The sequence below is a fragment of the Trichechus manatus genome, unplaced genomic scaffold (genome assembly GCF_000243295.1).
Source record: "Trichechus manatus latirostris isolate Lorelei unplaced genomic scaffold, TriManLat1.0 scaffold00002, whole genome shotgun sequence".
NCBI lineage: Eukaryota > Metazoa > Chordata > Mammalia > Sirenia > Trichechidae > Trichechus > Trichechus manatus.
In genome coordinates, this window is record NW_004443938.1 from 19270747 (window position 1) to 19292715 (window position 21969).

Consider the following 21969-nt stretch of genomic DNA (forward strand, 5'->3'; position numbering starts at 1 on the left):
CAGTCAAGAAATCAAAAGACGCATTGCATTGGGCAAATCTGCTGCAAAAGATCTCTTTAAAGTGTTGAAAAGCAAAGATATCACCTTGAAGACTAAGCTGTGCCTGACTCAAGCCATGATATTTTCAATCGCATCATATGCATACAAAAGCTGGACAATGAGTAAGGAAGACCAAAAAAGAATTGACACCTTTGAATTGTGGTGTTGGTGAAGAATATGGAATATACCATGGACTGCCAACAGAACCAACAAATTTGTCTTGAAAGAAGTACAACCAGAATGTTCCTTAGAAGCAACCATGGTGAGACTGCATCTTACACACTTTGGATATGTTGTCAGAAAGGATCAGTCCCTGGAGAAGGACATCATGCTTGGTCAAGTAGAGGGTCAGCGAAAAAGGAAGACCGTAAATAAGATGGATTGACACGGTGGCTGCAACAGTGGGCTCCAGCATAACAACGATCGTGAGCATGGTGCAGGACGGGGCAGTGTTTCCTTCTGTGGTCCATAGGGTTGCTATGAGTCGGAACCGACCCAACAGCACCTAACAACAACAACATGTATTTAAGAAATAGAGCTTATTTCCTGATATTTCATAAAAAATTAAAAGTTTTAAAATTCAGATTTTCTTCCAGTTCATTATTTCCTTTTAAACTGAATTCCAAAATTCCAATAGTTATTTACTTTTTGTACAAATCTAACTCAACGTAAGTATATTTGGCCATTTTAATGAGTCATATTTATGAACAATCATCTTAGCTAAGATTTTTTTGTGGTGTCCCTTCATATATGTTTTTGGTCATCGTGGGTAATATTTATTTATAAATGCACGGATGCCGTTTTATAAGCTTGTGCAGACTCCTTGAAAATAGGAGAGTGAAGGAAGGGAGAGAGGGGAAGAGAGAGGGGAGACCTAAAAAAAGAAATGTATTATTTTTAAAAATTATATTTTTTGCCACGTCAGGATAACGCCAGTAAGTTGTTGTTGTTTGTGTGTATGTGTTTTACTAGAGAAGAGTCATCAGCTTAAGATTTCTGCTGAAATATTTGAATGTGCACGTTTAATTCAGACATAGCAAGAAGATGAGAGTGAGCAGTATTGATTTTATTTGTATTCAGCCACTCCGTTCCTATTCACCTGTTTTTCACTCCTGTTGCAGTCGATTCCAACTGATAGTGACTCTATAGGACAGAGTAGAACTAACTGCCCCATAGAGTTTCCAAGGAGCACCTGGTGGATTCGAACTGCCGACGTTTTGGTTAGCAGCCATAGCACTTAACCACTATGCCACCAGGGTTTTCATAGGACTGCCCTATAAGATTTCCAAGGCTGCATTCTCCATGGAAGAAGGCCACCATTTCCCTCTCCCATTCCCATTTAGGTGGAAAATATTTTGTGTAACAACTTGCCTAAAAGTAAATTTCAGCGCTTAAGTAAATTATTACCTTCCCATATAGCAGTATTGTTTCTTCTGGAAATTAAACACCTACACTGTCATTTCTAAGAATCTGTGTGTTGTTTACAACCATTTTGAATTTACACATGTTAAGCCTGTCTCTTGCTTCCCTTCCCAGAATGATCTGAAGGTGCTGTTCACATCACTGGCTGACAACAAATACATCATTCTACAGAAACTGGCAAATGTGTTTGAACGATCTGTAGCGGAACAAATAGAGGTATTTACAGCTGCCTTTTCCTGGAAATGCAAAGAGCAGATTCCTAGAGTAGAACAGATTTGCTATGAAATTTCAAATATTTATGGCTTACTAGACAACGGTTTTTGTGTGCAGTATGTTCTGTTTTTAAGTGCTGGGTTTGTGTAACTGGTGGGTTATATTGACTCTATCGCTGACGTCTCAAAGCACTAAGCTATGTGAGCTAGGAAAAGGTGTCAGTTACTGCTGCTGACCTAAAGGAGTTTGCCACCTAACAATGAGATTAAGCATGAACCTCAATGGCACAGGACAGGAAGTCAGACTGCCTGGGGGAAGGAGAGATGAAGCAGTATGGACGCTCAGAAGAGAGTGGATTGCCTGCAGCAGGGGTAGGAGCAGCGAAAGACTTTGTAGAGAGAAATTTGAACTGGATGGGGACATTTGGACACACAGAGATTGGGAAGAAGGGTAGTTAAGAAAGAGAACAGCAATAACAAAGGTATAAATGTGAGAAAATCCAGAGCACTTAATGGAGAAAAAACAGTAATCCTACATAACTGAATTTACAGTGAATGAAGGTTATCGAAGGAATGTACATTGAATGAGTGGATGTGTTGCAGTTTGTAGAGCCACAAAGAGTTTGGATTTTCTGTGATGTATAACCTACCTGACTCCAAAAAAACATGGGAACAGCAATAGTGACGTCTTGCCTCGGATTTCTAATGTGAAATACAGGATATACATGATATACACAAACAGCAATTTTTACTAATTATTGGCCTTTATAACTAAAGTAAATGCCACACATAAAGAGATAAACAATTAGATTATTTCTTTGAATAAATGGAAAGCAAGTAATGAATGTGCTAATTCCACCCCCTCCCCATCAGACCTTAATATCCTTTTTATGCTGTAGAGCAGTGATTCCTGCAATTCCTACCCATCTAATCACACAAATACCCAGATCCCTTCCCTTCCAGCGCACTTACTCAGGCTGTGCTCCTTTGCCTACTTTTCCTTCCTTTCTTCCTTCCCCTCTCCCCCTCCTCTGCCTCTTTCACTTGTTTTAATCAATTCCAAACTTAATTGCCGGTTGACATTGCCTTGATTATTCTCTGTTCTGTGCTCCATTTCTTCTTTCAATAAATTTTAAGTGAATGCATAGTTCTTGACTGTAATTTCATTTGTTTTTTAAAGGGATCCTTCATTTCCCCAAAGTTTAAAAAAAGAAAAATTCTTAGAAGTCTAAAAAGTCAAATAGTACTAAAAGATCTATAACAAAGTCACTTCCTGCTCTATCCCTTCCCACTCTGGGCGGCTCCCTTTGCTTTTGACTTTCAACCATTTTCCCCAACACCATTGACGGTCTCCTGATTTCTAAATAGTATGTGTATTCCGTTATCTTTAATTCTATCCATTTTAGACCTGCCCTATTGATTTTCCATTATGGTAAAGGGGCTTAATTCTCTTACTCTGACATCCTTCTGTTTTGCCTCTCCCATCCTCCCAATATAATTATATAGTATTTTTGGTTAAACTACTGTTTGATGCTTACAGTCTCATGCCTACGTAATGCTGTGCACTGTAGGGAACTATGATATTTTTCCTTTCTTTCTCTTTATTTTTCTTAAAGTTATAAATTAGTTTGTATGTATGTGTGTGTGTTGCTTAATTTTTTTGTACCTATTTCAAATTCTTCTTGCACCATTCAAAAGTTCCCTAATATGATTTTCCATGGCGTCACATCACGTCAGGTAACCTACCAGCTTCAGTTATTGTCTTACAAACCTTCTGTTTTCTGACTCAGTGGTTGCTAACGGTTGCCATCCTGAAACTTCCTTGTACCACTACTCTAGGGATAACTTTTGTTTTTCTCCTGAGTGAAATTCCTTGTTTCCTGGATCTCATGTTTTCTTGTTTCTTGGATTATCCCCTTGTTATAGTGAAGTATAATCACAGTCCAGCAGCTTTCTTGGGTTAAAAAGGCAACAGTAGCAGAAGACATGGATCCCTTGGTGGTGCAAATGGTTAAGTGCTCGACTACTAGATGAAAAGTTGACTGTTCAGACTCACCCAGGAGCACCTCAGAGGACGAGCCTGGCAGGTTGCTTCCAAAAGTCACAACATTGAAAAAACCCTGTGGAACAGTTCTATTCTGCACCCATGGGGTCACCATAAGTCAGAATCAACTCGATGGCAACTAATAACAGTAACAGCAGAAGGCATGGTGTTGGTGCTCCTCAGTATACGCATCTCTTGGGTCATGTCGTTCCAATCTAGACCAGACCTTTGCCCCATAAACCTCGTGCATGGTTATTTTCCTGGAATCTCTCTTCACCACCATCCTGAGGATTTCATTCACTTCTTCCTGTGTTGGAGCTTCTCTTTCCTGGGTCTCATGTCTTTATCTTTATTGGATTGCTTCCTATTTTGCTAGAGCATATCCTTACTAAAAAAATGATATATGATAGGTAATTTTTTGTGGGGGGGTATCTAGCATATCTAAAAGTTTTCTTGTACTTTGCTACATTTTATTGATAGCTTGACTATGAATAGAATTCTTGGTGGGAGATCAATTTATTTCAGAGTTTTGAGACTTTTGCTCCATTGTTTTCTAGCTTCCAGTGTTGGTTTAAGGAATCTGTAATCATTCTAATTCCCAATGGCCCTCAGCATTCTGAAATTTTACAGTGGTATATCTTGGGGGAGGTTTGTTTTCATCTACTGGACTAGGAGCTCAATGGGCCCTTTCAGTTTGGCAACTCACATCTTTCCTGTCTGGGAAACTTTTTGATGACTTATTTAATACTTTTTATTCTTCCATTTTGTTTGTCTCCCTTCCTTTTAGTCAGATGTTGGATATTCTGGTCCTGTCCTCTAATTTTCTTATCAAGAAACATTTCCCTTTTCATCCTTTTGCTCAACTTTCTGGCAGATTTCCTTGATTTCAACTTCAAACCCTTCTTCTGAGTTTTTCATTTCTGCGCTAATGTGTCTAATTTCCCAAAGCTCTTTTTGGTTCTTTTAACTGATCCTTTTTTATAGTGTCCTGTTCTTTTTTAATGAGTGCATTATGTTTTATAATCTCTCTGAGGGTATTCATAATAATTTCTGTTTGTTTTATTTTTCCTGTAGAGTGTTTCCCTCCGTGTTATTTCTTTCCTTATTTTGGTCTCTATCTTTCACATTACAGGGTTTCCTCAGATATATGGAAATACTTTGTTGTCTACTCATGTTTAAGACCTAGGGACTAAAAACTGAGTGGAAACTTTGCATATAAATGGGGCTCCACAACTTTGAGTTTCACTGAAGTGTGCTCTGCCTGGGCCATTTATTAGAGAATCCTTCTATCAAATCTTCAGGTGTTTTCTGTTGGTCTTCCGTGTGGAGATCAGAGGCCTGGCATTCAGCATTCAATGGCATTCAGTCACTTCATCCCCTACTTTTCTGTCTAATCCTCAAGCCCACAACTGTGGCCGGTGTCACTCAGTCTGGAGAATATTTTACCTTTTCCAAAAAATAAACTTCCCAATTTTTTCCAGGGAATGAAAGAGGAAGTGTAGGATGAGGAAGGAGGTCTAGAGACTTAACTGCTCTTTAAATAGCTTTTCACCAACCCTTCTTATTTAGCCCTGTCCCGGGGCTCCGAATGTTCTTATTGCTGTAAATTTGGAGTTGTGGATGCCCTGCAAGCTTAGGATTCAGCTTTCTCAACTTCCCTAAATCAATTCTTATGTATCCTGATTTCCAGCTTCCAAAATTTTATTGCTATTGTCTTCTTTCCATTTCCTTGTCCTTGTAGATTTATTGGGGGTGGGGGTTAGAGAACACAGAAACAAAAAATCTTAGCTGTGGTTGTAGTCGGGTTTCAGGAGAAAGGAAATTAGATGCATGTGTTTCATCTGCCATCTGGAGTCCGTGTTCTTTCATCCTTCAAGGGCAACTGAGGTTGCACCTCTTCCAAAAGTCTATTTAGACAGCATCACCAATATCTCCCTTCTCCAAACTCCTCAAGAAGAGATGGTTTCCATCATCAAGTTTAGTACTTAATTCTGTTCATCCCCGTTTTGTTTTCCTCTGTTTACCCTGTCTTCCTAACCACCCTATAAGCTTCCTGAAGGCCAGGATGAGATCATATTCTGCCTCTACATACCTCACACTGGGAAGAGTAAGGCTTAGTTCTAGCAGCCAGTTTAATACTTGTTGATTGATTGATTTTTCGCTTTACAGCAATGATTAAGCATTTCCTAACCATACTGTAGCATATTTTCCTGTTTCCTTCCTGAAACTCTCTGCAAAGACACTCACAACTGCATTTCAGGAAACTAGAACATGATCCCCTAGAAAATCTGAGACAAATGCCTTTTCCTAACTACGTCCTATACCATACTTCATTTTCAGATGTTGCAATTCATAAATTCCCTTATTTGTTTAAGAAAGTTATTATTCTCCCAACCCCGAATTCTCTTCTACCTCCTTAACTTTACGATAGCTTATCAGTAGTATAGTAAATGGCTTTCATCTGTTTTCTATTATATGTTTTATTAAAGTCATTCTGTTCGTATATATTGAAAATGTTTTACGTGGAAAGAAAAGGAACCAAGAAGACAAAGCAATCAAATTTTGCATGGAAACTTGTTCCTGAGACTTTTAATGTAGTGTCATAAATTTTACGTAGGCAATACAGGAGGCTGAAGATGGGCTAAAGGAACTGGATGCAGGAATCATTGAATTAAAAAAGCGTGGTGACAAGTTGCAGATTGAACAGCCTTCCATGCAAGAACTCTCCAAACTCCAGGTATAATTTTCAACCATCAGTATTCAGCTTAAATGGTAGATCCTAACTTTCTCTATTTTCTTGTTTTTTTATGTAGAATTCATGTCATTTAGTTCCTAACCTTTCCTCTAGGTATCCCTTAAAAAAGTTTCTGAAACTTTTTACCATATTTAGTGCCATAAAGTGAATTGTATTTTTATACTTCTAAGATTCATCTTTATGACATTCCCTTCATTATTATTCTGATAGCTAAACATGGTGGTACAGTTTAGTTGCAGTGTATTATTTTCTGTTCTAGAAAATACAATAATTATGGATCCTACCTAGAAAAGTTAAAAGAGAAATATCTACCATTTATTACACTATCCTTCAAAAAAATGTTTTAAGAAAAAATACTCAAGCTGATGGTTTTTAGAAACTGGTTTTTGTAAGGTGTTCCAAAATTGTAGTTTACCTTGCATAGATGTTTGAATGGAATAACAGTATTGTATGAATTCCAGAACAACAACAACAAAATAAAACTAGAAGATAGCTGAAATCTAAACAGACATCCTTCCATCTTTCACGAGTAGACATTAACACTTTGGGTTAATTTGCTTTTCTAGATCTAACACCTGGGCAGAATTTCAATAATGGGTTGAAAGGAAGATGCTGGAATATTGCCCAAGCTGAGCCTACTGCCATCCAGTCTATTCCAACTCATAGTGATCCTGTAGGACAGATTAGAACTGCTCCAGAGGGTTTCCAAGGCTGTAATCTCCAGGGAAGCAGACTGCCACGTCTTTCTCCCGCAGAGCAGCTGGTGGGTTTGAACCACCAATCTTTTGCTTAGCACCCAAACTCTTAACCACTGCACCACCAGGGCTCCAACGGGGATATTAGACTAGCAAAATTTAGTATCTGATAGGCAGTACAGATATGTTAAGAAAAAGATATGTACAGTGACACACACACACGCACACAAACTAAATTTTCTCTGCGTGCCCTATTGTAGAACTACTGAAGGAGTGACATGAATCCAGGAGCCCGAGTGGCATAAGTAGTTTGCGATTAGCTACTAACCTAAAGGTTGGCGGTGGAACCCACCCAGTGGCTCTGCAGAAGAAAGGCCTGGCTAACTCCATAAAGATTACAACCAAGAAAACCCTATGGAGCAGTGCTGCTCTGTAACACATGGGATCACCATGAGTTCAGGACTAAGTCAATGGCAGCTAACAACAACAGCATGAAGCTAGTACAGAGCCACAAGTTCTTTCTTTTGAGAAAATAAAATAGTTCTTATGAACAAAACAACATTTTCATTGTAACCTTATCATTCCTTTATCTAACATTTCCTAATGCATTAAGCCTACTGCCCCCACTCTGTACTTTTTTAAACTGCTTTCCGACAGTACTTAAGCTTAAGGTGTTGGAGTCAGACGTCATAGTTGTAAACCGGCATTAAAGTTGAACTTTTCCAGATTGAGACATCTTGGCCTGCTAAAACCTTACTGTGATACATTAACCAGGTCCATGTGCCTCAAATAAATTTTGTATTTCATGTATCAGCATCTCCTAAAATGTCTTTCCACTTTAAATAGTTATTTACTCCACCACGTTTGGCAAAAACATGGCCTTTTTAAGCCTTAAAGTTTCTTTCTGCTCACATTAAACTTTGTTTCTCTAGCTCTTCCTTTGAATTGTGGTCCAAAATCTGATTATTATTTCACAGACAAAACTTTAGGGATGCTCCATTCAATTATGGTGAAATGATGTAAACCTTGATAGCGTGATAAAAATTAGAGTTACATTTTCTATGGCATCTTCCTCAGCCACATGAACAAGTCTTCATTCTAACCCCACATCTCACCATAAATTATCGTCATCCTGAGTCAGACAGTTGTTAAATCTACCTCCTGTGCCATTTCTAGGCAACGCTTTTGCATAGGCTTTGCAACGTTGGAGTATTAAGCTTATCTTTTAGAAAGAAGTTTCCAAAATTGAGACTCATGCGAAAGACCAGCAGATGGCGTATATTCAGAGAGCCCGCATAGGTCACGACCTGAAGGAGCTTCTTTGGTTTAACTGTGAGCTTGGCCAGAACGTGAGTTGAGAGTGAGTGTTGCTGTCGTTGTTTCCCAGGACATGTACGATGAACTGATGGTGACCATTGGCTCCCGGAGGAGTGGGCTGAACCAGAATCTTGTATTCAAGAGTCAGTACGAAAGGGCCCTGCAGGATCTGGCTGACCTTCTAGAAACTGGACAAGAGAAGATGGCAGGAGACCAAAAAATCATAGTATCTTCCAAAGAGGAAGTCCACCAACTGCTTGGCAAACATAAGGTAAAAAAGAACAAAAGAAAAAATTTTAAAAAAGAAAAAGAAGTGTCTTTGTGAAAGGCATGGTCTCAGTCACTGATATATATTTAATAAAGCCCAATATTCTCTATCTTTTATAAACTCACACTTGTACACGTTACTCTCTAAAATGGCCATCAAATGTATCTTTAAACTCACTGGCATTCAATGGCACAGAGAAATTGTAAGGGGTATTTTCTACCATTTTTTAAATTCAAAAACAAAGTCAACCTTACCAGTAATTTTATTAGCCAGGCTTTCTCCCTTCAAAAACTACAATCAAGGGGAAACTCAGTGACTCATGTTGAAGGAGCCCAGCTCCATTCTTAAATCTGCGTCTTTTTTTTTTTTTTTTTTTTTTTTAATGCATCCTTTACACCCATCTGGTCATCTAGTTCCACATGTTCTCTGTGCCTTCACTCATCCCAGCCAGGGACTCCCCACTCTGCTCTGGGAAAGCAGAGCTGCCCACTCCACTCTTGGTTGGGTTTGTGTCTGTTGCTTGCACCTTCAGCTCTTTTGACACTTTATCACATGCTCCTGTGGTTGCTGTGGGCGTCAGAGTTTCTTCCTGGGCACAGAGTCTTTTACTGCATAATCACACTTGGAAAGCTTCCTGGCACTCACTCAGTGTATGCTGTAACCAAACTCAGGTCAGACACTATTCCTTAGCATGGAAATGCCAGTTTAACACACAAACAGTTGCTCTTACATTATTAGCAATGGTTAAGGAAAGTGTAGTTTTGCCTCCAAAAACCCAGCCTCCCAGACCATGGGAATTTCCTGTAGGAAATCGTAAACAAAATCTATTGGTTTATCGACAGTTAACATATTCCGCCATTATGTCGATCTCTGGTGGCTTATAAAGGTGGATTTTTTAAAAATTGTACTTCGTGGTGTTTTTCCTAGAGGTTTTTGTCCAAAACTTTCTGCTTTATTAAAGCCTTATCATTTGGCTTTGAAAACATTGCTTTCAAGTTCACAGCTGGTTTTTGTCAAACCTTTGAGCATAGCAATAAAAGATGGTTCTGAGTTATTCCAGAGGGGAGACTAGGATCAATGAATATAAATAACAAGGAAATAAAGCTCAGTGTAAGAAGAACTCTAAAAAGAGTGGGCTGCCATTGAAGAGACTGCGGTGTTGGCCCTGAGGAAGTCGGTCGGGGGGAGAAGGGCTGTAAAAGGAATCTCAGCTTTGGGTGAATGTTGGCTAGATGACTGCTATGGGCTCTTCCAACTTTAAGATTCTATGATATAATAATTGTCAGTTAAAAAATGGTTCTAGCTTCTGATCAGACCATCTTCTGAGAGAGTTCTGCCGTGTGGTTGGGATCACAGACACAGCTGCCCTAAAACCAGCCCAGTTGCTGTTGACTCAACTCCAACTCAGGTGACCCATGTGTGTCAGAATAGAACTGTGCTCTATAGAGTTTTCAATGACTGATTTTGCAACAATAGATCACCAGGCCTTTCTTTTGACGTGTCTCTGGGTGGACTCGAACCTCCAACCTTCTAGTTAGTAGCTGAGTTTGTTAACTATTTGCAACACCCAGGGACTCCACAGCCAGACTAAAGAAACAAACAAAAACCACTGCCATCGAGTTCAGTTGATTCCAGCTCATAGTGACCCTTTAGGACAGAGTAGAACTGTCCCGTAGAGTTTCCAAGAGTATAATATTTACGGAAGAAGCCCTGGTGGCACAGTGGTTAAAGACCTTGGATGCTAACTGAAAGGTCAGCAGTTGGAACCCACCAGTCCGTCTGAGGGAGAAAGATGTGGTAGTCTGCTTACATAAAGATTTATAGCCTTCGAAACCCTACGAAGCAGTTCTATTCTGTCCTATAAGGTCACTATGAATTGGAATTGATTCAACGGCAGTGGGTTAAGTTTTTTTTTTTTTTTAATCTTTATGGAACCAGACTGCCACGTCTTTCTCCCGCAGAGCAGCTGGTAGATTACAACCACCGACCTTTCGGTAAGCAGCCAGCACTTAACCCCTGCACCACTAGGGCTGATTTTACAGCCACACTACCTGGGTTCAAATCCCAGCTGTGCCGCTACTACTGTTTGACTGTGGACATGTTACATAAGCGGGTGGCTCCATTTCCTCATCCAAAAGATAGGAAGTAGAAGTACCCACCGTTTAGACTTGTTACGAGGATTTAATGAGTTGGTCGGGGCTGGGGGAAGTATTTAGAGAGTGCCCAGCAAATAGTAAGCACACAATTAACACTATCTCTTCTTATAAATCCCCGGTCCATCCTTCAGTTCTATCAGTAGTGCTGGGAAAGAGGAAATGCGCTAGGTGCCATCCTCATCCTCTGGGGCCTTTTACACGTAAAAAGTAACATTTCACAAACTTTTTTGGGTTACACAAGGAACGCAGTTCTGCTGTGGGTAGGTCTGATAGGAGGGAAATTAAAAACAATGTCATACCCATCAGTCCCTGCCCCGCTGTGCTTGGCAGTGAGTAATCAGTAAAACCATTGTCCTGGGAAGTCAGAAGCAGGGCTCAGGTTCAGCCTTGGAGGAGGGAGAGCCACTGAATGTGTCCAGTGAGGACATCTCGAGAAGAACAGAGTATGAGCAGAAGCCCTAGATGGGGCAAAAGATGCTGATGTGTCCCAGGGACAAGGGGCTAGTTTGTGGGGTGGAGTTAGTAAGAGACTGCGTTGGAACAGTAAAGAAGACTCGGTGTTAAGAGGGCAGTGGAGATTCTTCAGCAGCTGGTAACTTATGAAGAGCTTTGTTTTGGGGACAGGGTGAATGTGGCACAGCAGAGGGTACGACACACTTGAGTGGGAAGATGAGAGAGACCAGTCAGGAGACTAGAGCCCCCCTTCTGTGTAGGAACTGATGGGCCTCTGGGCTGTGGTGGAGGCAGGCGGGAATGGAATGCTGTCGCTCCTGGCTGAACAGAGTTCTGTCAGCATTTGCTGTTAGCACTTTTGACTGTGAGGTAGTAGATCAATGAGTTGCTGACCTCTTTCTACCTGAAAAATTGCAGGAATACTTTCAGGGCCTGGAATCTCATATGATCTTGACTGAAACCCTCTTCAGGAAGATAATCAGCTTTGCAGTACTAAAGGAAACTCAATTCCACGAAGAAGTGATGGCCCAGGCTTCTGCTGTCCTGAAGCGGGCTCACAAGAGGGGCGTGGAACTGGAATACATTCTAGAGGTGAGACTTCGGATGCGGCATCTGCAAAACGGACCATTAAGGCAAGACATATTTACTCCGGTCATTTGCCTTGTATCACCTTGGAACTAGCTGTGCTCCGTGGCTCAGCACTGAGTTCTTCCTGTGGTTCTGTGTTGCCTTGTACCCCTAGAAGTTCGTATTTACATTTGGATATATGCTATGCCGAATTGTAAATCAGCTAGATGAATACTGACTGAAGTCTGTGCAGCAAGAGATTTTGAGTTTTGATATTTGGACAGATAGCCTAATTAAGAGAATGAACAATGTAGAAATACATTCCTGGATCTGTCCAGAAGGCAGTTGTTCTTGGAATAAGACTTATCAGTAGGGCCCAGAAGCCAGAGGCCAGCCCCCTGCTTTGAGTCTTTGGACTCTGCAAGCTGAAAATGAAGGCTACCTTTAGAATAAGAAAAAGAACTCTGGACTTGAGGTTTAAAAATCTGGGTTCAGATTTAGGAGTCATCTGCAGCTGTTTCATCGTAGTCACTGCTGTTAACTTATGGTCTAGCCTATTACAAAAAGATATTGTGAAAATCCCTTCACTCCTTTAGTCAGTCACTCTCATTCTGTCAAGCATTATTCACTCAGCATTTACCAAGCTGCCACTAGTTTGCCAGGCACTCCACAAGGCACTGGAAACTCAAAGATCAATATGCCCAGGACTCTGTCCTCAGAAACCTCGTGGTCTGATGAGGCAACAGGCAAGTCACAGATACTCAGAATGCAATATGGAACATTTTTACAGAGAAGGAAACAGTATTTGGTATGCTAGATCTTACACATAATGTAGATCATGAGAATGAGGGATGTCGTCTGTAACCAAAGCCCATACTCTAGAGCAGAGTTGGCCCGTGGGCCAAATGTGGCCCACTGTCTGTTTTTGTAAATAAAGTATTATTGGAGCATACAAAGGTTTATCTGTTTACACATTGTCTATGGCTGCTTTTACACTACAACGCCGGAGTGGAGTCGTTACACAGAGACTGTATGGTCCACAAAGCTGAAACTGTTATCTGGCGCTTTACAGAAAATGTTTGTGGGCCCCTACCTGAGAGTCAGACAGACTTGGCTCGAGGCGCAGCTTCACCACAAGTGTGTGACCTTGGACTCATATAGGGGCCCAGTAGAGGCTTACTGATTAGCTCTAGAAGCCTCTGTAAATGGAAGGCATTGCTAATAGAACAGTTGCCTCCTTTCCTCAGTAACTAGTTCTGTTGTCCTAAATTGTTCCTGTTTTCTCATTCTTGTTTTCCATGAAGGTTTTAGGGATTATAATCCCTCTCCCCTTTTCTTCCCTTTCCCCACTACCGTTACCAGCCTTACCGAGATTACCTAGAGGTCATATTTATATTTTTCTAAATCTTTTCTTCCTTGGGCCAATATTATCATAGCTAGCTAGCCCCCAGAATTTCTCAGATGTGGAATTCCCTAATATACTATAATTTTGGGAGAGAATTTCATCTTTAACACTTGAAACCTTTGTATGAACAGTTTCTATTCATTGATATGTCAGCACCTTGGGTAGGCTTTTGGTGTTGATATTCATGCATCTCATCTTCACCTTAACCCTCTAAGATGTTATTTGTAAATCTCTGTTTTAGAGATGAGGTTCAGAGCCATTTCTTGCCAGGCATATGATTAAATGGTAGCAGAGTTAGCAATCAAATCCATGTCTGCTGATTTCATGGCCTGAAATGTGTGTTTCTCAATAAGATCCACCTGAGCTCCTCATTTAACGCACTGTCTAGTGAACCAGGGCTTCTAACTGGTTGTCTTCTGTTCGACCCCTTGGTGAGAATTTGCATTTCACATATGAATCATCTGGGGAGCTTGTTAAACTGTAGATTCTGATTCAGTACATCTGGGGTGGAAAGGCAAATTCTCAGCAGGGGGTCAAACCGGAAATAACCGGTTGGAAGCCATGCAGCATACACACCTGGGCACACCTTCTTGGCTCCACTTTTCTTTCCCAGAGCACCAGCACTTTCTAATATACCATACAACTTACTGGTCTTTTTATGTTTATTGTTCACTGTCCATCTCTTCTCACCAGAATATAAACTCCATGAAGGTAGGGATAGTTTATTTTTTTGTATACTTGATTTTTTAGAACAGTTTTAGGTGTGCAGAAAAATTGCACAGAAAGTACAGAGAGTTCCCATATGCCTCCTCTTCCTCTGCACAGTTTCTCTTAGTATGTTGCATTTGTGTGCTGTATTTGTTATAACTGATGAACCAATACTGATATGTTATTATTAACTGAAGTCCATAGTTGACATTAGGGTTCTCTTTGGTGTTATACAGTTCTGTGGGTTTTTACAAATGCTTGTGGTCACATATTGGCCATTACAGTATCATGCAGAATAGTCTCACAAGGCAGTGATTGTTGTCGGTTTTACTTGCTACTAAATCTTTAGGCCTAGACTAGTTCCTGGCAATAGGTTTTAAATAAATATGCTGGTGAAAACATGGGTTTCTACTATTATGCCCTGTTGCCACTCCAGCTGTACATTCAGGTAAACATGCACACACTGAAATCCTGCTGACCCTTGAGATAAATTATCATTAAAAAGATTTTCTAGTTTAAAATAAAAAAAAATCAGTATTTAGGAATAAGTGATTTGGGGTTTCTCCTTAATAAAATGTCTATATTATATGCTCATATTGTTAAATGTCTATGTTTTATTACACAGCATGATGTATTTACTTCACTTGCTACATGAAGCAAACAAGCATGCACATCTCTTTTACTTAAATCATACATCCACCATTCCTGAGTTACAGAATGAAACCAATGTAGATTAGATACCCACTGTGTTCCAGGTATGCAGCATATGTGATTCCATTTAATCCTCAGAATGGAGAAGGTAGCTATTATTATCTTCATTTTTAAAAACAATTTATTTTATTTTTTGTTATTGAAAATATACACAGAAGAACATGCACCAATTCAAGAATTTCTATGTGTACAATTCATTGACATTGATTACATTCTTTGAGTTGTGCAACCGTTCTTACTCTCCTTTACTGAGTTGTTCCTCCCCCATTGTCCCTGCCCCCTAAGCTTCCCATCTAACCTTTCTAGTTGCTCTTGTCAATTTGATCCCATATAGATAGTTCTTTAAAAGAGCACAATGCTTAAGGAAGACTTTATTCCCCTTTTTTAAGTGTTGAAAATGAGATTCAGAGGAGTTTAGTAACTCGCCCATGCTCATACAGCTAGTTAGTTGTAGATGCCAAAGTCCACTCACAATGCTTTTCAGGGTCACCATCTCATCACTTCCTTCAAAGCTATTTTTCGCTTCCCAAAGGAAGTCCACAAACACAAACAGTCCCCATGTAACTTTAAAGGGAACCTGTGAAGTCATGTTTTGCACGCTAAGAGGAATATTGCCGCCTAAATGAGGATATTTTAGCTCACATTCTAATGCTGGATTTCTAGACGTGGTCCCAGCTGGATGAGGACCACCAGGAGCTCAGCAGACAGCTGGAGGTGGTGGAGAGCAGCATCCCAAGCGTGGGTTTGGTGGAGGAGGGTGAGGACAGGCTCATTGACCGGATAACGCTCTACCAGGTCAGCGTGCTAACAGCATCTTGGTGTTAAAATTGCCATATTTGCTACGGGAACTTTCCAGTAGTGATTAAGTATTTTATTAAGTACTTACATGTTTTTTTTAAGCTGTTGATACCATTGTAATTTACAAATGACGATAGATTTGGAGTGCTTGTTTTATAATGCAAGATTTAAAAAGTCGTTTTGTTTTTTCTTTAATGAGAAGGCTCTTTTTGAAAATTCAGCTTCCACCTATCATTTTCTGTAGTTTAGGCTGATTGCTGCATTAATCTTGAAATAATTATAATTTGACAGTTTTAAAGGCACCTAAAGTTACTACTATTCCAAAGTGGGGGGAAGAAAAGAGAGAGAGAAAAATCTACACGTCGATGAAACATCTCGAAGTTTTCATTGCTACTTGGGAGCACGTAGTTTAAGTTTGAATAAAGGGCAGTGGGAACAATGGGAACACAGTGGACAGTTGAGAAATTATAATCTTAAGGAGAAAAATGACCCTATACAAACTTCTAACCAAATATTTTCAATCATTTTAGCATTTAAAATCCAGCCTTAATGAATACCAGCCCAAATTATATCAGGTATTAGATGATGGGAAGCGACTTCTGATATCCATTAGCTGCTCAGACCTGGAAAGCCAACTCAATCACCTTGGAGAGCACTGGCTGACCAACACCAGCAAAGTGGCCAAGGAACTTCACAGATTGGAAACAATACTGAAGCACTGGACCAGGTAATACAGTGACCGTTTTGCCTATTTCTAGGTTAGTGTTGCAGAGTATTTATAAGGTCAGTAGGTACAGGATTTGAAAAAGAGATGTTCCTGCAAGGAACTTACCCCATAGTTTGGAAACTAAAGATACATGCAAAGCCCCCATTGGATTCTTGTACAATTGTGTAAACATGTAATTAAAAGTGAGCAAGGAAGCAGGTACATAATGCAGCTATCTTTCTCTCTTGCCTGTTGTTGTTATTGTTATTGGGTGCCATCAAGTCAATTTCGACATGTCGTTACACCATGTGACATAGCACAACTGCCCCATAGGGTTTTCTTGGCTGTAATCATTATGGGAGTACATCATCAAGTCTTTTCTCCCACGGAGCCGCTGGGTGAGTTTGAACATCAGCCTTTCAGTTAGCAGCCGAGCACGTAACTATTGTGCCACCAGGGCTCTTTGCCTATTAACTGTATATGAAGGAGTGTATGGAGAAGGAGAAGATTCTCAAGGGCAACTGGAAGCATCCAAGGGAGGTGAAGGGTTGATTTTTATATAACAAAATGCTCTGTTTCTATGCCATCTTTATTTCAAAGAACTTTTATAACCATCACCCAGTTTTGTTCAAGATCGCCTCAATGTGAAGGAATAGAAGAAAAATATTTTTTATTGTCAGTTTAGAAATAGGAAAGCTAAAACCCAGGGAGACTGATTTAGTTAAAATGTAAATGTTAAGAGAATTTCAGAGTGTCAACCCAGCACATTTTTCTCCTAAATCTATTTTGTCTCCTGTTTTAAAACCATCGGTATTGGTGAATAGCCTGGGGTTAGCCAAGGCAGGGATTGGATAGTTACTTAATCAACTCATTAATATACTTACAGATATCAGAGTGAATCTGCAGCTCTAATCCACTGGTTACAATCTGCAAAAGACAGGCTGGAATTTTGGTCCCAGCAATCTGTGACTGTCCCACAAGAACTGGAAATGGTCCGTGACCATCTGAATGCTTTCCTGGTAAGCCTAAGAATCTAAGGCATTTGATTCTATTCCACTGTTTGTAGCCCGTTAAAAATAAATCCTGACACGTACAATAGTAAAAGGAAATCAGCTATCAATGGATATACTTATTAAAGTAAGCAGTAAAGAATTTGTCACTGGTAAACTTCCAATGTGTGTTCAATAATTATTCAAAATAATAGGGCTCAACTAGTCAACATTTCCTCTTTCAAGTAATTCTTAAATAACAGCTTCATAGTTGGCTTTCCTTCGAGGCCACATTTGAGGATGTTCTTTTGTTTCTCTCAACAGCGTTCAACATAGCTCCCCCGAGACGTAGAAAAAATGATTCTATGCAATAAATTGGTCTCTTTCCTTACATGAAAGGCCAGCTTATTTAATCCTGATTTGAGCATTGCTACTTCTTTTAGGAGTTTTCTAAAGAAGTGGATGCGAAATCTTCCCTGAAATCCTCTGTTCTGAGTACTGGAAATCAGCTTCTGCGATTAAAGAAGGTAGACACAGCTGCCCTGCGGACAGAGCTGTCCCACATTGATAGCCAGTGGACTGAACTGCTGACCCACATTCCTGTTGTACAAGAAAAGCTCCACCAGGTAGAGAAGTAATTGTCAGTGTAATTAGTCATAACTGATTTAAACTCTATTAACTAGAATCTGCTTTTGCTCACAACTGTAAATCAGCTTTGTCTTGGACAACTTCTTGCTTTTTCCCTTCCTTTGTATTGCATGTTAAATGGGACTATTCTACAAAGTCCTGCTCAGGTGGCATTTCTTCCAGTCCCTGGGCTTCTTTATTGTGTGTGTGTACGCGTGCATGTGTGCATGCATGTGCACTCGTGCATGTATATGTGTGCATATTGGAATCCTTGTCTGGTCTTGTTTATACTCCTACTTTCTCATGGGTAAAATATGGGTAATAACACATTCCTCATAAAGTGAGTACTTAGGAAGACTTAGTAGCATAACATATTTAAAAGATCTGTCATCTTACCTGCCATAGAGCCACAGGCGTTCAATGAAGGTCAGCACTCCTGTTGTTCGGAAATATACCTCCCTTCCCTGAATGCCCAGATCTTTTATCTTTATCTCTCTTTGACATTCATCACTGTATACCAGGTACAATAGCTGTTGTGTTTAATTTGCATGATTTATCCCTCCTGATCAGAAGCTTATACATTCCCATAAAGCAGGGACCATGTCACATTCATCTCTATATCCTTGAGCACCATGTAGAAGTTGATCTGTAAATATTTTAAATGACTGTTTTTTGTTCCTCCAAATACTTATTCATAATAAGTATCTGCATAAATGTTTAATATATTAAATAAGATTCCAAATTCTAAGTATATTTTAAAGATGGAAGAAATTGGCTATGGCTTTAGGAGTAAATCTTAGAGGGCCAAAAATCTAGAAAAGAATAGCTCATAGTGTGGTGTTTTTTCTTTCTTATTTTAACATTCCTGAGTCATAACACTCAGAGATTTTACAAGATAATTAATAAAATACATCTGCTGAATGTTTTGTAGTTAACTTTTTTAAACTCATAAAACTGGTTATAAAATAAGAGTATTTTCTTCTCACCGGTGTTTTGATTAATTAGTTAATGTTTATAAAATGTTTATAGTATTGAATGTCAAGTGAACATAAGATGGCTATTATTGTTCAATGTTTTGCCTGAGGTTTAATTTCAAGCATCTAGGGTCGCTATGAGTTGGAGTTGACTAGACAGCAACAGGTTTGGTTTTAGTAAGGTTAAGATCCAAAAGCTTTATTAGGAAGTGTCATCTCTGCTGGTACATTAATAGGAGTTAATGTAGGGTTTTTATCCTAGCAGACATTGGGTTTGCCTTTTAACACTTTGATTGTTCTGTCTCTTACTTGGACAGCTCCAAATGGACAGGCTACCTTCCCGTCATGCCATTACTGAAGTCATGAGTTGGATTTCTTTAATGGAAAGTGTCATTCAAAAGGATGAAGAGAATATCAAAAATGCTATAGGTTACAAAGCAATTAATGAATACCTTCAGAAATACAAGGTAAGTAAACATTTCAGTTTTGAGCTATTCTTCTTTTTGAATCATTTTATTTGAAGGAATATAAAAACTCAAATTATGGCCATCAGATCTTGGCATTTACATTCTATACATAGTGACCAGATGGGAGTTCAGAGGCAAAAAAAAAAAAAAATCTGCATCTCTACTTAGAGGCATGGAAAGGTCATCTAGTATTTACAATAATATTGAATACAGTTTTGTGTCATTTAAAAATAATAAAAACGTAAATATTTTCATAGTGAGGTTATGCAATTTGTCCAATTCTACATATTCCACTTAGGATATAAACATACATACATACGTACGTATGTATGTATGTTGTTTTTAGTTGTTGCTGGGTCGATTCTGACTCATGGCGACCCCATATGTACAGAGTAGAACTGCTCCCTAGGGTTTTCAAGGCTGTAACAGATTGCCAGGCCTGTCTTCCAAGGTGCCTCTGGGTGGGTTTGAACCACCAACCTTTTGGCTAGTAGTCAAGCACTTAACCTCTTGCAACATATATGTGTGTGTGTGTGTGTGTGTGTATACCAAAAAAATAAACCCACTGCTACTGAGTCAATTCTGACTCAGAGTGACCCTATAGGGCAGAGTAGAACTGCCCCATAGGGTTTCCAAGGCTGTGAATCTTTACGGAAGCAGACTGCCACATGTTTCTCCTGTGGAGTGGCTGCTGGGTTCAAACTGCCGACCACTCACTTAGCAGTGGAGTGCTTAACCACTGCGCCACCAGGGCTCCTTATATACATATATATATATATATATATAATATATTATTTTTTATATATAGAGAGAGAGTCAACTTCTGAAAATAATCTATATAAATACACGTAGATTGTGCCATTTGGACTAAATCATGGGCATGATAATATTAATACTTAAGGTTACTTAAGGCATTCCAACTCCTGATAAAATCATAAGTCATGTATATGTATTACCTTGGTTTCTCCTCCCCCCCCCCGCTTTTTTTTAGGGTTTTAAGATAGACATTAACTGTAAACAGTTGACAGTGGATTTTGTGAACCAGTCAGTGCTACAAATCAGCAGTCAGGATGTGGAAAGTAAACGCAGCGATAAGACTGATTTTGCTGAGCAACTTGGTGCAATGAATAAAAGTTGGCAAATCCTGCAGGGTCTGGTAACAGAAAAGGTAAGCCAGGTGGCCTGCTGCTGTCTCTGTTTACACAGAACTACCAAGAACAGGCACACTTTGTAACATGTAAAAAATGAAGAAGAAAACTGATTTCACAAGGAGTATGGCTATCTTGGGCACATGGATGCTTCCGAAAATGCCACGGAAGTTGGAAGTTACATCACTCTGAACTGCCTTTAGTCCTGTTAATTGTTTTTGTTATGCATCCTCTACTGTTTGTAAATCTCATGTTGCTTCAGGTTTTAAAAAGTACCTCTTAATTTATTTTGCCTTTGCTTCAGGTTTACTTAAGTTCTACATTTGCTTACCAATAATAGTTACTGATACACACTATATAAAATTCAATTTTGTTTTTATCACATATACAAAGGATTCCGTTTTAAGAATACTTAATTTGGTAAAAACCCAAGTGTCCATCAATAGATGAATGGATTAAAAAACGCGGTATATACATATAGTGGAATATTATTCAGCCATAAAGAGAAATGAACTTCTAATACATGCCACAACATGGATAAACCTTGAAAACATACTGAGTGAAATAAGCCAGACACTAGAGGACAAATACTGTATGACCCCATGTGTATGATATATTTAGAATAGACAAATGCGTAAAGACAAAAGTTTATTAGTGGTTACCAGGAGCTGGGGAGGGAGGGAAACTGGGAGTTATTAAGGCGTCCTGAGTTTCTGTTTCGGGGCAATGAAAAGTACATGAAAATGAGTAGTGCTGATGGCTGCACAGCATGGTCAGTGTACTTAATGTTACTGAATTGTATGCTTAAAAACAGTTCAAATGGCAAATATGTATTTTACCACAATTAAAAAAAAAGATAACTTGGAGAAAATAGTGGCTAAAGTAATTAGCCTGTGAATGATTTGATTTTCAAATAAAATTGCAAATTTCATTTCGTTATGTTTGCCCAGATCCAGCTGTTGGAAGGCTTATTGGAGTCGTGGTCAGAATATGAAAATAACATACAAAGTCTGAAAACTTGGTTTGAAATCCAGGAGAAGAGACTAAAGCAACAACATCAAATTGGAGATCAAGCTTCAGTTCAGAGCACAATGAAAGACTGTCAGGTAACCTGGCCAAGTGGCTGACATGCTCTATTTCACAATTTCATGGGATATGGTACACAAATTTGCAGGCCCTGAATGGAGAGTTAAAAATTAGGAAAAAAAAAAATACGTTTGAGAACAAATTTCTTTGATTATGTGAGTTTATAGAGTTTTTAAAATTTAGAATTTATGAAAATTTTCAAACACATTCCTAAGTGGAGAATCCCCTGTCTGCAGATCATGAGATTTAATAACTATCAAGATTTTGACAGGATTTTGATTTTGCCTGAATTCTTCCATTTTTTTTCTTAAAGATTTTCTAGCAAACTCGAGACATCATGTCATTTAATATCTACATACTATAATCCACATGTCTAAAAAGTTAACATTTTCTTATATAACCCTGATACCATTATTACCACT

The 21969-nt window shown here is 39.2% G+C and overlaps 1 protein-coding gene across 16 annotated transcripts in view; it reads left to right on the forward strand.

Moving 5' to 3' along the window:
- The window catches only part of SYNE1 (spectrin repeat containing nuclear envelope protein 1), a 540309-nt gene that overhangs the window by 410590 nt on the left and 107750 nt on the right, over positions 1–21969 (forward strand). For 15 of the 16 annotated variants that reach the window (XM_023728949.1, XM_004368822.3, XM_023728947.1 and 12 more), the window contains 11 exons: positions 1576–1677; positions 6335–6454; positions 8555–8755; positions 11779–11952; positions 15416–15547; positions 16081–16277; positions 17143–17275; positions 17689–17871; positions 19164–19313; positions 20305–20481; positions 21412–21567. In XM_023728949.1, coding sequence (XP_023584717.1) covers positions 1576–1677; positions 6335–6454; positions 8555–8755; positions 11779–11952; positions 15416–15547; positions 16081–16277; positions 17143–17275; positions 17689–17871; positions 19164–19313; positions 20305–20481; positions 21412–21567 — 1725 coding nt within the window. The remainder of the gene's footprint in view (positions 1–1575; positions 1678–6334; positions 6455–8554; positions 8756–11778; positions 11953–15415; positions 15548–16080; positions 16278–17142; positions 17276–17688; positions 17872–19163; positions 19314–20304; positions 20482–21411; positions 21568–21969) is intronic. The other variant, XM_023728991.1, reaches the window with a different exon arrangement.